Here is a 16,131-nt window from a genome sequence, read left to right on the forward strand (position 1 = left end):
AATCTGAGCAACAGTGGAGAGGCTACCTTAAATTCCCTTCCCTGATAACGCCTTATCTACCTTACATGCTACCCTAGAGCCTTCATCCAGTAGCTAAAGGAAGCAGAAGCAGACACCCACAGCTAATCACTGAATGGCACTCCTGGAATCCAGTTGCAGAGAGGGAAAAGTGATGACAAAAGGGGTCAAGAACAGGCTTGACAAACCCACAGAAACAGCTAACTGAAAGCTGGGAAACCAGCATGGGATTGACCCAGACCCCCTGACCATGGGTCTAACTTAGGAGACCTAGGTAGTCTATGGGACCTCTGGCAGTGGAACCAGGACATATCCCTAGTGTATGAATGGACTTTGGGAGCCCATTTTCCATGGAGGAAAACTCCCTTACCATAGAGACAAGGGGGAGGGCCTAGGTCCTAACCCAAATGATTCGACAGATTTTGATGATCCCTCATGGAAGGCCTTACCCTCCCTGGGAAGTGGATGGGGAATGGGATGGTGAGGTCTGTGGGGAATATGGGAAGATGAGAGGGAGAGAGAACTAGGATTAATAAGTAAAATAATAAAAAAGGTTAAATAATTTTAATTTTTTAAAAGAATATGTATGTGGAGTGATGCTTTTCAAATGTGATAAGTGACTTCTACTCATTTTTAATTTCTAGTGTGCTTCCTTGTCCTCATGGTTTTGCAAATAACAAGCCTTGAAGAGAATAGCATTATATCATGAAAATTTTGCATAAAGTATCCAGCTTCAATAGAATATATGTATTGCTGTTGATATTGAGAAAAGCTATGATAACTAAGAAGAGTTGTACCAAGATGCAATAAAGTAAGAAAAGGTCTCATGTCTTAACAAGGATGGAGAGCTAAAATAGATTAATTTAGCCTGTTTGAGAGACTGTTCTCTATTTATTATTCTATACTTTGTACTCAGTCTGCCTGAAACCTCTACCTTATGCTATCATCTGGCATGGCACTGACTAAATAGCATCAGTTGAAGTGTCACATATATATCCATAAAACAATTAGTAAACCAATGACTCTTTCTGTTCTGCTATACTTACTGCCACAACTACCTTATGGGTTCTGAGAGGTAGTAGATGGTTTGGTAGGAACAGACTGTTCATTGTTCAAAATTTTAGCTCAAAATGCCCAGGATGAATCAGCATTTTCAACTGTCTATGTTCCCATTTCTCCCAGTAATACAAGTCCCTCTTATGTAAGTAAGTTCAGCCACAAGGATATCTCTCAATTTGTGACTCATGTCTATATACGTCATTCACCTTTGGTGTGCTTACATCAAATGGCAAAGTGCACAGAGATGCAGAGATGCAGAACTAATCTTGTTTCCTTATAGCCTGCTTAGTCTCAATACAAATCTTTTACCATTTGCCTTTCAGTGACTTCCTTCATGAACCTTTTCCTTTTCTTCCTACCATCTTCTTTGCTTTTATACTCAATAATCAAAAAACAAAAACAAAAACAAAAATCCCAAACCTTTTGCTACAGTATTCATAATCCTGTATGTGTTCTAGTGTGGGAAAATATATTCTGAACACAGTTAGTATATGCTCCTCCTTTCTCTGACTGTCAGGATTTTCACTGACACATTTTAATGTATCTATCAGCTATGCATCAGTTAGGCTATATAGCTGACATCCAAAAAGAGATAAGAAATTTCTATAATTTTTCTATTAAGGAATGAACTATACAAATCTAAGATGGGTCAATTTTCCACATTCCACAAATTTTGTCCACAGTAGAAAATAAGAACAACTTTAATCCCACAGCATTTGCCTCCCCAGAAAATTCCAGTTAATTTAATTCATAGTTCCACTTTGTTATGACCTATGATGTGCACTGAATATTTTATAATATGTTGTATGGCTGTAGATAAAGGCAGAAGTAGAAAATTGTATGCTTCTCTATAAATCAAGTCAAGTGGCCTCTGTGGTTGGAATGGAGGATACTGCTGGTGCTGGTAAGCTTTCCCAGATGCTGTGGAGTAAGGTGGAGACTGCATGAAGAAGGGAAATGAAGTGGGGACCTGCTTTGGCCTTGATAATCTCTATATCTTTAATGTCTTTTGATGTGTTTTATCACTATCTTCTCATATATGGTATCAAAACCATGTGGGCTCATCTGAGATTAGATTTCTGTTACGGAAGTTTGTAAGTAACTGTAACCATCTCCTCTGAGATTAAACCTTCTATCTTGGAGGGAAGCTTCTTTTGTCAGATGTTAAAGTGGGAGGAGGTGAAACAACATGGATTCTAAGGTGAGGGAAAAGTCCATCCTGCAGGAAAACCCATTATGCTCAGGAAATAACATTTCAAGCTCTTCAGTCCATGAACCTGGCCAAATTAATTAGGAATCTCATTCCAAACATGTGGACACCTCAAGAAACATCAAGAACCACTCTCTGACACAATGAGCTGCCTAAATGATTGTCAGAACTGCTGCATCTACTGGAAGAAACAATGTGATTTACCTGTAAGAAGCATACATAAGCTGAACTGCTTTGAAAAATGAAAACCAGAGGTTAGGTGAGGTCCCTAGAAGAAGCAAAAGTCAAAGAGGCTGCCTGGAAAGATGACTCTGAGCAGTTAGTTCAGCTTCCTGCAAGTTGTACAGTGGGCTCGAGCAGGTTACCATGTTTCTTGAGCTGTGAGCCATGGTTGGGTGGAATTTGAATGATGTTTATGTGGAAATAGCTCAGAGTTTATGTGCAAGATGCAAACTAAAGTATATCACAAAATCGTCTATATAAATTGTTAGGTGTGGTGTCTTCCAAGTTTGGCTATGGGCTTTCTATCCAGCCCTTACCTCAAGTGTATCATATTCTTGAACTTCTACTAAAGTGTATAGGCCTGTCACAACATTGCTTAATTTTTTTATAAAATACCAAAAGAAAATTTGACAAACTGTCATTTTGAAATTGACATTTATAAAGAATTATTTTTATAAGAAGACATACCTGATAGCCACACATGGACACATAAGGTTAAAAATTAGAAGCCTTGAAAGTCTGATTCATCTAGAATTATCTCAGCAGCAAATGCAATGTATATATGATTAGCAGTTGTTTTCACGGACAATTTGTCACTTCAGTACATCCAGATAAATGGTAACCATATGAGTAGACCTGAGCAGATGCTGGAAACGGTAACAAAGAACAGTAGGGTAAATGCCTTCATTGAGTGTTTGCATATTGGCCAGCCCTAACCAAGCAAAGCAACAATTTTCTTCAGTTTCATGCTGATCCTAAACATCAAAAAGACAAGTATTATTTATATTATTAGTGCTCATTAGTCATTATTTTCTTGTGTATTTGTGTGTGGGTGTGTTTGTGTACCTTTGTATATACATAAATAAATGTGAATGTGAATAGGTTTGCATGTCCAAGTTTTTAGACAGAAACTGTCAACTTTAAGAAATTTCTTCTAGTAACTACATTCTGTATTTTTAAATTAAAAATTACATGTGATGTGTTTTAAATTATTTGTTATGTTTGAGATTATAATTATACCATTTCACCTTTCCTATTCTCCCCCCCCAAAACCCTACTGCATACTCTTCCTTGTTCTCTTTCTTTCTTTCTTGTTTTTTTTTTTAATTTTTTCTTATTTTTCATATCAATCCCAGTTCCCTCCCTATCTTCCTCTTTCCCTCCCATCCCCCCCCATCTCCCTCCAATCTAATCCTCACCCCCACTCCACAGGGAGGGTGATGCCTTCCAGGAGGGATCAACAAAATCTGTCATTTGGAGTAGGGACTAGGCCCTCCCTCCTGCTTTCAGGGATACATCCTGGTTCCAATGTCAGAAGTCCCTTAGACTGTCCACATCTTCTAACTGATCTCTTTCAAATACATTCTCTTTTCTCATAATTGTTGTTATGAACATATATGACAAATGTTTATTTTATATGATTATATTCTTTCTTCCAACTTCACCCATATTCTCCTATGTTCCTGTTCATCCATTTGCCAATTCTCTTTTTTGAAAAACAAAAATATCAGCAAACAAAACAAAACCATTCAAAAGTTGAAATGAAGAAATATAAATGGGGCCTCTGATAGCAGATAGTATTTATACCTAGTATACAAATGGACTTTTGGAGCCCATACCACTCAGCCTAGACACATGGGGGAGGGCCTAAGTCCTTCTCCAAATGATATGATGACTTTGAAGATCCCTGTGGAAAGCCTCACTCCTTGAAAAGTAGAAAGCAGATGGGATAGGAGTTGGTGGAGGGGGCAGGGGAGGAAGGGAGGGTACAGTAACTGGGATTGACATGTACAACAAGCTTGTTTCAAATTTAAATAAGAACTCAGATGCAGATGGAGAGGACAAGACCAGGCTGCAGAAACACATAGAGACAGCTTACCTGAACAAGGAGGAGCTAACTGGCACCAGACTGATAGCTTGGAAGCCAGCATGGGACTGACTCAGGCCCCCCTGAATATGGGTCTCAGTGAGGAGGACTGAGTAGTCTAAGGGACCTCAGACAATGGAGCCAGGATATATCCCTGGTGCACAAAAGGACTTTGCGAACACATCCCCCATGGAGGGATAACTGCTTTAATCTAGAGACAGGAGAGAAGCCCTAGTCCCTACTTCACATGACCTGTCAGACCTACATGACCCCAACTGGATGGCATTCCCCAACATATGGAATTGGGGTGGGGGATGGGAGGGGAGGGTGGTTAGAGTGCATGTGAGAGGGCAGAGAGAGTAAAAGGGAGGGAAGGAGGGAGGGAGGAAGGAAGGGAGGAAGAGGGAACTGGGATCGACATGTAAAATAATAAATTAAATTTTAAAAAAATGCTTTGACTCCAAAATTTAAGTTCAAGGACAAGTTATTGGGGAAAAGGATTTCTATTTTTGTTTCCACAGAAAATGAAAAGATGTGGATTCCTTCCAGAATAATGTGGTTTGATCAAACCAGACTGCCTGAAACAGAGTACCAGGTGATCCTACATTCAAAACAGCTGGACAAAGCAGCCTTACTACAGCCAGGATTTCTGCATCTTCTTAGAATCCCCCATGACAGCGCCCCTTACCAGCAGGAAGTAGTTTGGAAAGAAAGACGCCAAAATTCCCAAATATTGTCTATAAATGTTTGTTTTCATTTAAATGTACTTGGTTATATAAAATATGCAAAACAACAACAACAACAACAACACACACACACACACACACACACACACACCATGGAATCCCTGGAGTGTGGTTGAGACATCTCCTTTTTTTTTTTTCCAAAAAGTCACCACAGATCTCCTTTTCTCTACCTCCCTGGTTTTGGAATTGAAAAGACAAGGGAAACACACACACACACACACACACACACACACACATATATATATATATTCGAGGACCACTCGGGCCCTTATAATTAGAACGAAAGTACTTACAGACTGAACCTATAGAAAGACCTACAGAAAGATCAGTGAATAATCTTTCTAATTTTTAAATGAACTTTAGAAGAAATTGAGAAATAAAAATCAAGGATTTTCATGTATCAAAACCAAGGTATTATGAATACAATAGCCATGGAGAACAGGAAGAGATGTCTATATATTTTCTTATGCTCAATTGATCCAAGATGAGGTACATCCATGCAGGAATAGATATGAAAAATCTGAAAATTGCTATTTGATTATAGATATAGATTTAATCAAAAGGCAATGTGAAGGCACAGTTCTTTCAGTTCAGGGAATTTACTTTCCTTGATGTGTCCTCTATACTTTAGGGATCTAGAAGAGTTCCAGATCCTTTTCCATCTTTCAAGTAAATCTGTTTTCCATATTATATATATTTTCCAAATCTTTAGACATGAAAAAATGTCATTGAATGTGTTGAGATGCATAGGGTCCAAGCATGACTGTTAGAAGGAATATCTGCCCCACCTAGAAAGGTATTATCTAAATTATTATAAGATAAAGTTACATTCTATTGAGATCACTAGTATTAGCTTTCTCACTAAGGAAGCTGAGAGGAGTTTGGATTTGCAAGCAGACCCTTAAAAATAAAACTATGAACAAATTGGGTACCTAAATTTTATTCTTTCAAATGGAATATTGTAAAAGTTTTTTCTCATTATAAAAATCACTTCTTTCAGGCAGGAGATAAGCAAAGGAATGTGAAGAGCTGGCTGCTTATCTTGCTAAGTAAGGTCTTAATTCCTTCTAGCATTTTTTGATTTTTATCCTGCACATCTTTAGCTTTTGACAGTATATTATCAGAGTCTCCTGGAAGAGCCATCACTGAAGATACCAGAGACTACAGCACGTATCCCAGGCATGTGAAATATTGATAACTGCTATCAGAAGGTATTCTCCTTCAGCAATCATGATAGGAGATTGCTTTAAAATAAATAAATCACAGCATATTAGATACATGTGGTGTTTGCATCAAATGGTGTTCTACCGTATCTACTTGTTATTAATAAATGTACAGAGCAAGTTTTCCAAATATTTTAGAAATGGAAAATTGATTCCATAGAAGGAAAGTGTGTTAAAATAATAGCAACCAGTCTTAAATATTTCTTCTAATATGAAATCAAATTGATTTTGTATTGTTTTTCATCTGTGTTCTACCATCCTTCTCCTGACATATGTTGCTTGATTGTTTCCATTGCCTTTTGATGGGACTCAATAGAAGTGCACAGGACCTGACACAGGTGAAAGAGATATTAATACTGTCAGTGTTCAGTGGCCCAAATGATTTTCACACTGATGCATCTAATTGAACCTTATATATTAACTTGTAATTCATTAGTGTTACAGAATATTAAAACAAAAATACACTGAAAAACATTGCATTCAAAATTGTATGTTTCTGGATCTAGATAACTTTTTTCCTCTTGCCTCTAGTAGAGTAGCTCACTTTGGCAAGTACAGGTAAAGAGCAATGATTAGTGTTGTCTTTAATATCAACATGAGTAGGAATCACAATAGATGCCCATGATAGGCACTCTCTAACAGACAAATAGATGAAAACCATCTCTGAAAGGATGCAAGGAGAGAGATGTCATGGGACTTGTGAGGCAAATGTATAATGCCTTTGAGGAAAGGAGCAGAATTGGTTCTTGTATCTTTGGGGCATAATGGTTAAGAATGAGGGCTTGAGGTGAGTGAATCTTAGATTCACACTCTTACTTGAAATGTATATAGTACAACTTCAGTTTAACTCATTGAAGCCTTACTTCATTGTCAACTTAACAATACTTTCTTAGAGAAAATTTGTCAGTTAAATGCATCAGTGGCATTGGTGTCAATAGAGTTCTTTTTGAGGATTCTAACATATATGAACAAATGTTCTCATTTTCTTTCCTTTTATTATCACATTGGGGGTGGGGGGGCTAGAGACAGAATTTCTCTGTAGTTTTGAAGCCTGTTCTATAACTCTCTCTGTAGACAAGGCTGGTCTTAAACTCACAGAGATTTGCCTGCATCTGCCTTCCAATTGCTGGGATTAAAGGTTCATGCCACCACTGCTTGGAGCAATAACACACTTTTAGTATTTGAATAAGGGAATTGTTGAGGTCAGGGAGCAGGAACAATAGCAGCCTGGCTATTGCTAGTTGAAGTACCCTTCTTGCTAGGATGGGTTAGTGACCAAGTGTGATGATTAATTCCTTGAACCCTCACCTTCCTATTACAATACAAACAAACAAAATTGTTGATGAGTAGGTATGCACTCTGAGGATTTAAAGAATTGGTAATTGTTTTACCATGGGGCTGAGAACTACTAGCAATCATGGATATTTCCCCTGAAGGAACCTGCCATCTTTCGGCAGCATATAAGTTTTCCATATGTGGGAGACTCAAGGTCACAGGATTTTTAAAATGTTGTTGAACAAAAGTATACAATTTCTTTGACATGTTTAACCATTTGATTTTGATTTGAAACTAATAATATGTGCAGATTATAAATGTCAAATGCCTCACTTTTCCTACACCAGGGAAGTCTGACCCTAGGCAGAGATTTTACCTAAGAAAACTATAACAACCACACCTGTACTTTCTTATGTATGCTGTACACCTTTGCACAAATCCTTCAACTACTTAACTCTTAATAATAAAAATGATCTCTTGTTCTTGAAAGCTATTTGTTAAATCAATATGCTTTGTAAAAGATGGTATTTATTATGTCATGGAAAGATTAGAGATGCTGGCCATCTTGATTAGAGAGAAAATTATCATTGAGACTGAGAAACTGTGAGGGTATAAAGAAAATTTAAACATAGCCTAATACAGTTATAGAATCTCTCAAGACTTATCAAATATTCAGACAACAACTTCATTATCTCAACATGAAGAGTAGACCATACTCCATTTAGTTGCATATTATCTACTGTCACACTTTCCTGGTCCTCAGTTTCCTTATACCTGCATCTTTCATGATTAGTAGATCTAATCAATTGAGTTTGTGTATAGATCATTAAGAAGCCAAGTTTAGCCTTCCCATGTTCATTATGGGTTTTGACATATTCTATTTGAGTCCAGGGACTACAGGCTGTTTAAAGGCCAAAACTACTTGAATACTATATAAATCATGGATACCATATGAATAATAAGAGAAAAATCCATCTTGTATGTGTTTTCACTGAAAATGTCAGGGATCCATAACATGTAAATTTCTACCCATAGTATGAATTTCTCTGTTGTACACAGAAAGAATGAAAGTGTTGGTAAAAAGAAATGGGATTGATCCTTTACCTTCTGACTGAACTAAGGCAGAGAGCAAAGTATAATATTCTCCTTCCATCCATGCCTAGAGTCATCTTGTAATCATCTGTAAGACACCGTCTAGACCATGTCTAAGTCTGAGAGTGAGTCAGATTAATCCCTGGAGAAATGTAAATACGTTTTAAGGCTTGCATCCTTAACATGTTTTTGGAAAGTTTAAAATATTATGGTATCTGGGGATAGTACAAAACTATAGCATTTACACCATCTGTCCTTGAATCTTGAAACTTTTCTCATACAGAATTGTTTGATTGCAAGACATACCTGCACGCTTCCATTTTATTTGTACTGATTAATAGCAGTATCTTGATATTTCTTGCTCATCTTTGTTTCCTGTAACTTTAGAGTAAATTTTCAGTTATCTTGCTTTCATTCAAAAACTCGATAATTTGTGAAATTTGTACAGAAATATTGCAATGATGTTTCTAATTTATATTTAGTGAACACAAGATATTAGTAAATACTTCCTCCAAATTCGCATTTTTAATGAATCATATTTTATTTTATTTAAAAAAATGTAGTAGATTAGGATTTTCATAGCACTGAAGGTCTGCTTCATTCATCAAGGGCCATCTCAGCAGCAGATATCATGTATCTATACTTAGCACTTGTAGGTTTTGATAATTCGACACACCAGGATCTTCAGATAGCGGTCAATTTTTTGTGTATCATTTCTTAGGCAATAGAAGAGTTTATAAAATGCAAACAGGTGAGTTTCTTCATTGGAAGACCTTAGTTTTTTTAGTTCTGGCCATTTAGGATAGATATATTCTTTAAATCCAGGCTGAATCTAAACATAAAACGACAGGTATTATGAACTTGTAGGCATAGTTGGTCCTCATTCCTTTTGCAAGTATGCATGTGTATGGGGAATCATATATAAATGTATGTGGATTTGCATATATACATATATACATGCAAGTAGAAATCAAAGGTCAACCTTGGATAAAGTTCTTTGGATGGATTCTACTACTGTTTGTTTTTGATATTTTGTTCCTTTTTAATAGGTTCTCTTAATTTTATCTAGAACACACCAGGAATCTGCTTGTCTCTGTCTCCCCAGTGCTGGAACTACAAGGAAAATTCACACATCATCTTTTATTGATAAGGATTTTATAATCAAACTTAGGTCCTCACACATGCAAAGAAGGCATTCACAGACATGAGCAATATCCACAGTCCTGATGCACAGTGCTTCTATGTTTTGAATGAAGTTGGCAAGAATAGGTAAGCGTAGAGAATTAATCACAATTGTGTCTTATTAGGTTTCTAAGCAAAGGTATCATGAAGGCATTAGCACACAAAACTAGAAGAGAAGTAGGTGTTCACTATTTTGGAAGTGCCATTGATCCCAAATGAGGAATATGCATGCATATTAGACAAAGGGAGAACTGGAAAGTGGCTATGTGGCTGTAGATATGCATTAAACCAAAGTACATTGGGGAGAATGGTGTCAGTCCTTTCATTTAGGAGAGTTTTACATGTCTACAGTAATTTCCATGTTCTGCTCTCCATACTGCTATGGGTTCTGGTATAATGTCCTTATTTCTTCGCCATGCAACTAAATGCATTCTCTATATTATATATTTTTCCTAATCTTAGACATGATGAGCATTCCCTTTAATGAGTTAAGGTGCAGGAGGCACAGCATGACTGTCTTAAGCTATTCTGGGTTAGGCAGGTGTACCCCTTCCATCCAGCAAAGATTCTGCCCAAATTACTATGAAGAGCAGCTATTTTCTTCTTAGATCACTTATGTGTTGGATTCTCAGTAAAGAACTTTATGAAGTTGTTTTTGTATGTGATTCCCTTACTGGAAAGGTTGTAAACATATTGGATACTCTTGGAGATGAAGTTTTCAAAAATTAATTTCTCTTTCACACATAGCATGATCAAAAAAAAGTGAAGAGATGGCTTACCCTGCTGAGTAAAATTTTGGCTGCTGCCAGAATTTCATCATTTCCATATTTAACCTCTATGGCTCTTGCCAGCATACCATCATAGGACTCTAAGTGAGTCAATGTTGCAGGTGTTAGTAGCTTCAGTGGGTACTTCCAGGCACTTGAAACATTGATGATCAGTTTCAGAATGTCTTCAGTCTAACAATCAGATTGAACATTGAATTGAGTAGGCAAAACAGCATGGTAGATACACTGTGTACTTACATAAAGACAAAAACTTGTAATACTGATTTATAAGTAATAAATACATAAAATGTTTCTTGGAACATGATATACATTGTAGAAATGCAAAATTTAAGTCATTGAAACATATTTGCTAGCATAATACTAATTAGGTCTTACATTTTGTTGCTGTCATTTGGTTTTCTGTTTTGGGTGTTTGTTTGTTTGTTTGTTTTTGAGACAGAGTTTCTCTGTATAGTTTTGGAACCTTTTCTGGGATTTGCTTTGTAGACAGGCTGGCCTCTGCCTCCCTAGTCCTAGGATTAAAGGCATGCACAACCACTGTCTCACCTTATTTTTTCTAATGACATGTAAGAGTTACAAATTCAATTATAAACTTTCTGAATCTTAGTTCATTATTTTTCTAATAGTGTATCATGTTAGAGAAATGCTTGTGTTTAATACATGTGTCAGCACCAACATACTGCTTTTGGAAGTGTATTGAAAGTAGATCTGTGCAAAACTTCTCTTCCCCATGTCTTTTTTCTTTAATTTCTATTATTATATTTACACTTTAATAAGTACAGTTTTATGGGTTATTGGTGTTAATAATAACATCATATAGAATTCATAATATATATGAGAGGTATGCATGAAAAAGCTTTAATTTATATCACAAAAGATTGACTATGACTGGGAGTCTAAAGGGAGAGATACAACAATCACATATTAGAGCTACTGAAAATAAAAACCCCAGCAAAATAAAGGTTATCCTGAGATACAAATACATTATGCAGAGAACCCTCTTGTTCAGCTGATTTTCAATTAAGATACAGGAAAAAGTAAATCACTCAGGGAGCACTACAAAAAATAATGAAACAGAAATAAGACCAAGGGAATTTCAAACCTTAAAAATATATGGCACACTGGCAATTTAAGTTGCCTGCTGATGGAGAAGGAGACTTTAGAATTATATGATAAACACCATTGTATTTGGTTTCTTCCACATATGCATGGATGTATATTTAACAATTAATATCTAATTCAGATTAAAAGAAATTAATCCCACTAGCAAAGTGCTGGCAAAATAATATTCTACATGAGAAAATTAGGCATCTGTTGCAATATAAGCTGGCATTTGACTTAGTGTATGCGTTACCTACTGTGTGGCAGAATGTTTTTCTGCCGGATCCTTTTTTCTTCATTCTATTGGATCTGAGATTATTGTGACTGATTTAGCCCCACTAATCACACTTAGCACATATAGCCAGAGTTGCTAAAGTTGCTTTGGTAAATAACATGGAGGAAAACCTACTTTTTTTGGCGTGGGGTAGGAAGCAGTGTGGCAGGTGTTATTTCCACTCTTCTTAAACCATCTTCCTTTGGATAACTTTGCATCCTGGGGAAAATGAAACAATTCAAGTCTTTATACTTTCAGAATAGAATAAACACATCAATGACAAGATTATTGATGTATTTTATAGATGTTCAATTTTATCACATAAGGACTACATAAACATTGAAATAAAGGACTGAAACAAATGTAGCATATCTCCCTTTTCTTTCTATTTAATATGCAATTGAATGTCCTGGCCTCATAAACTCAACTCTTGTTCACTATAATGTGTTTTGCCATTCCTGAAAATTTTTGTTTTGAAAGAAATAAGAACTACTCTAATCCAAAAATATTTAGTTTTTTTTTTTTTATATCAGAACTCTGGAGGATTTGAGTTGGGTACCATCAAATAGTCCCATTGTATTGATATTTATGAATAATTTTTTCCTATTGACTCAAGTAGATATACTACTCTTATGTAGGTAACTGCAAATTTATACCATTTCCTCAAGTAAAATGGAATTATAGATGGATCATACACACTTTGTGCTAAATTTATGATTCAGTTGAATTAATGTTATCAAATTTCAACATAAAAAAATCTGGATATATTTTAAGAAGTGTTTAAGCAATGAATGATGGTAGAATTCACAAAATAGCATTTAATGTGACTATACCAAGCAACTGAAGATGATGTTGAATTGAGGCATTTATTACTTCAAATATAAGTAATTAATAGTAACAATCATCAAATTTATAAAATCAGTGGATTCTTAGGAACACTGTATTTGAAAGATTATGAGTGAAGAAAGAATGAAAAAAACATACATGAGTGAAAATGACAATGAGAAGCTATATTCACTACAACCCTACAGACATATGCTTCATATTCCTAATTCTGTACTGTCTCCATTGTTTTCACTGTAGTTACTCACCTAAGCAAACCTAAAATGTTTATCTCCACAAGGAAGAAAGGAAATACTCCTTTCTATACCAATACTCCTATATTAATCAGCCATTCACCACCAGAAATCTTACATAATGAACACCTACTATTTGTTTTCCACATTACAGGGTTACAGATCACTTTAGTTTTATATTTTCCAAATAATTCACTGCCCTGCAGTGCCCTGCCTTGAATATCTATAGAACCCTTTATGAAAAATGTCCACAGAGGTATTCTTCAAAAATGACCAGGAAACCACAGCTCCTATCTGATAAACTTTTCTGGGCTTAATATTCAAAGTAGAAATTTGATTAAAAAATGCTTATTTTTAAGGTTTCTTAAAGGAAACTTTGAATAAAATCATTGCCTTCTTTACAAATCTTTGTAATTTCACAAAACTTTCTATATTCCCTCATCTCCATTTTAATGGTTAGTGTTTTCTATTACATATCAGTTGAAATTTGATTCATGATGCTTTATGGTTTAAAAGAAGAGTTTTCTCACAATCGCTTTAGAGAAGAATCTGAAATAAGTGAGGTACTTACTAAAATTTTATACATTTTTCGGGCAACTATACGGGTGCGATGAGAAATGGAAAGCAATTTGTAACTCAGCTCTTCATTGGACCTCTGGTCATCTGATGTGGAGATCACATGTTCCCAAAGAAGCAGGCTTGACACCAGCAGCAACAGGGCTTTCCCTGCTTTACAGAGAAAAGATTGTGAGATGACTAGAGTTTCCAAGAGCTATCCTGTGTGGTAAGCACTATCCTATCGCTTCTAAGGACCTGTGCCAACTCACTTCTGTACAACTGAAGTTGGGCACATGCTATTTCCACTGGGAGAATATAGGGAGATACGTTTTTACAGTTCACACCTTGGGAGGTAGGTGATCCTTCACCTTTCACTGTTCAGGTTCCCAAACCTGAAAACATTTGGAACAGTGATGAATCTGAAATCAGAGTCCTTAATTCATCACTTTGCATATTTTAATATCCTGAAGATGTAAGCTGATTTTCCAATTTGTTTAATAAATTTTGTCTTTGGATAATTGATTATTCTTTTAAATATTACCCAAGACTTAAGGTGATTAGCATGCACATGCTTTTAATTTTTCTTTTGCCATTTTATTTGGCATACAATGAAATGGTAAAGAACCAAACTTGCTGTCATTGCTTATGTTAGATTTTGTAACTGAACATTATTATGGCTGAGTAAAGTGAGCAGATACAGGTCCAAACCCTGGTAACCCAAATAATTATAGTTTCCATTTCCCCCCCCCCTTCTTTTTCTATGTAGGAGGGGAAATCTATTCAGATAAGGTAATGGCTTTTTCTCCCAGAAGATTAACCCTCCAGTTCTTTGCATGTCACAAAGCAGCACCAAGCCATAGGCAGGTTGAGACCTAGGCATGCTCAACCCTATGCAAGCACCATTAGGTTCCTTATTCTGTATTGGGGAAATAAGACCAATGTTGGTACATGCCTTTAGTCCCAGCATTCAGGAGGCACAGAATCTCTGTGAGCTCAAGGCCAGCCTGGTCTACAAGAGCTAGTTCTAGGACAGGCCCCAAAGCAATACAGAGAAACCCTGTGTCAAAAAATAAATAAATAAAAAACAAAAATGTTTTCAATAAATTCAAAGTCCTAAATTTCAGCAATCTTTTCATTTTTTATCAGCCTCTTTATTTTTCTGGAAGATGACCTGTGCATTAGAAGATGGTTCAGTTAGATTCCTGTAACATTGTCTCCATTTACTTGATAGTAAAAACATAAGACATTGGAAAACAACTTCGGACATTGCCATGTATTAACAAAAATCGATAATTCCCTTATTTCAAGAACCACTTATTTCAAGATCCACTGATCACTGCTGTTGTATAAAAGTCTCAGCTCCCTTGGCTTGAATTAGGTGATACATTGGACAAATATCAGTTCTCTGCAGACTATAGCAATGATATAAATATTGAAAAGATAATATACAAACCCATCTTACTCACATAAAGCTCTCTTAAAGAAACACAGATGAATGTCACTTACGGGAGCATGGTTGAGTCAATGTCAACTGCATCTGTGAGAATTTCCACCACAATGGTGTGACCTCTAGCTCAGGAAAGCTGTCTCACCTGAGTGCTGCCTTAAGCCAGTTTTCCACCTCCTATATATACTCACATACCCAAAGCCAAGCAGAGCTTGGTGGGGGGGTTGTAGGGGAGCACAAGAAGCAATGTGTATAGCACAATGAGTCTCTTCCTTCAGGGAGTATTAACTCTACTTGTACCAATCTTACTTCAGTGTGGTTTCTTTTGTTTTTTGTCATGCTATCTCTAGGGTTCAAGTAATTTTGCAAATCAAAGACTTCTCTGTTCCATAATGACTCATAGTCATTTCTGTTAGGAGTAATGTGCTTATTCCCTAATAATGTTTTCCTAGTTCAGGAACTTTGTTCTTTCTGCCACCTTTTGGGTGGTAAATACATTCTATTCTTTCTCAACTTTGAGCTTTAGTACCACAGCGGGAGTCAGTTATTCTCATGAATGTAACAAAACATGAATTTATGACAACTACCAAATGTTTTAAAAGGTTCCTCTCAACAATGTTGGTCACAGTTCCAGTAACCTACATACAAACATTTAGTACATCACATCCATTTAACAAAAGAAAGGATAATAACCTCCTTGGTGGTACCTAGTTCTATAGCATGTGGTTTTGGTACTTCTGGGTTGCCCTTTAATCAGACAAGAGAGCTATTGATTGCAAGTCAACTCTTAGCCTAGATTTACTCTTGGATATACATTGGTAGATTCCCTCGTGGCTTTACCATGTGGCTGAATAATACAGTTGTTGACAATTACTGGGACAAGGCCATCATTTCAACTCTAACTGTAATGTTAGATTTCTAAATTTACTATTATTTTTATAGGAAAATAAATGTTTAACTGGAAATAAACATCTTAAATGAAATGAGCCAGTC

General features: G+C 36.1%; 1 protein-coding gene across 1 annotated transcript; it reads right to left on the minus strand.

The window, feature by feature from the left end:
- Positions 1-9,234: 9,234 nt before the first annotated feature.
- LOC127229087 (prolactin-3C1) lies at positions 9,235-15,295 on the minus strand. The gene is made up of 5 exons (XM_051194096.1): positions 15,198-15,295; positions 13,705-13,859; positions 12,193-12,276; positions 10,674-10,853; positions 9,235-9,544 (listed from the first exon to the last, which is right to left on the minus strand). Exons 1-5 carry the CDS (start codon positions 15,226-15,228, stop codon positions 9,356-9,358), a joined length of 639 nt encoding a protein of 212 aa, XP_051050053.1. The 5' UTR covers positions 15,229-15,295; the 3' UTR covers positions 9,235-9,355.
- Between the last annotated feature and the right edge of the window lie 836 nt (positions 15,296-16,131).

Source organism: Phodopus roborovskii, unplaced genomic scaffold (assembly GCF_943737965.1).
Source record: "Phodopus roborovskii unplaced genomic scaffold, PHOROB, whole genome shotgun sequence".
Classification (NCBI taxonomy): domain Eukaryota; kingdom Metazoa; phylum Chordata; class Mammalia; order Rodentia; family Cricetidae; genus Phodopus; species Phodopus roborovskii.

Coding starts and splice junctions, on each gene's coding strand:
- LOC127229087 (XM_051194096.1), bottom strand. CDS start 15,228: ATGCAGTTGACATTGACTCAACCATGCTCCC. Junction 12,277..13,704: donor GAAAAATGTATAAAATTTTA/GTAAGTACCTCA, acceptor CATTTTCCCCAG/GATGCAAAGTTATCCAAAGG. Junction 9,545..10,673: donor CCAAAATTTTACTCAGCAGG/GTAAGCCATCTC, acceptor TTTTATGTTTAG/ATTCAGCCTGGATTTAAAGA.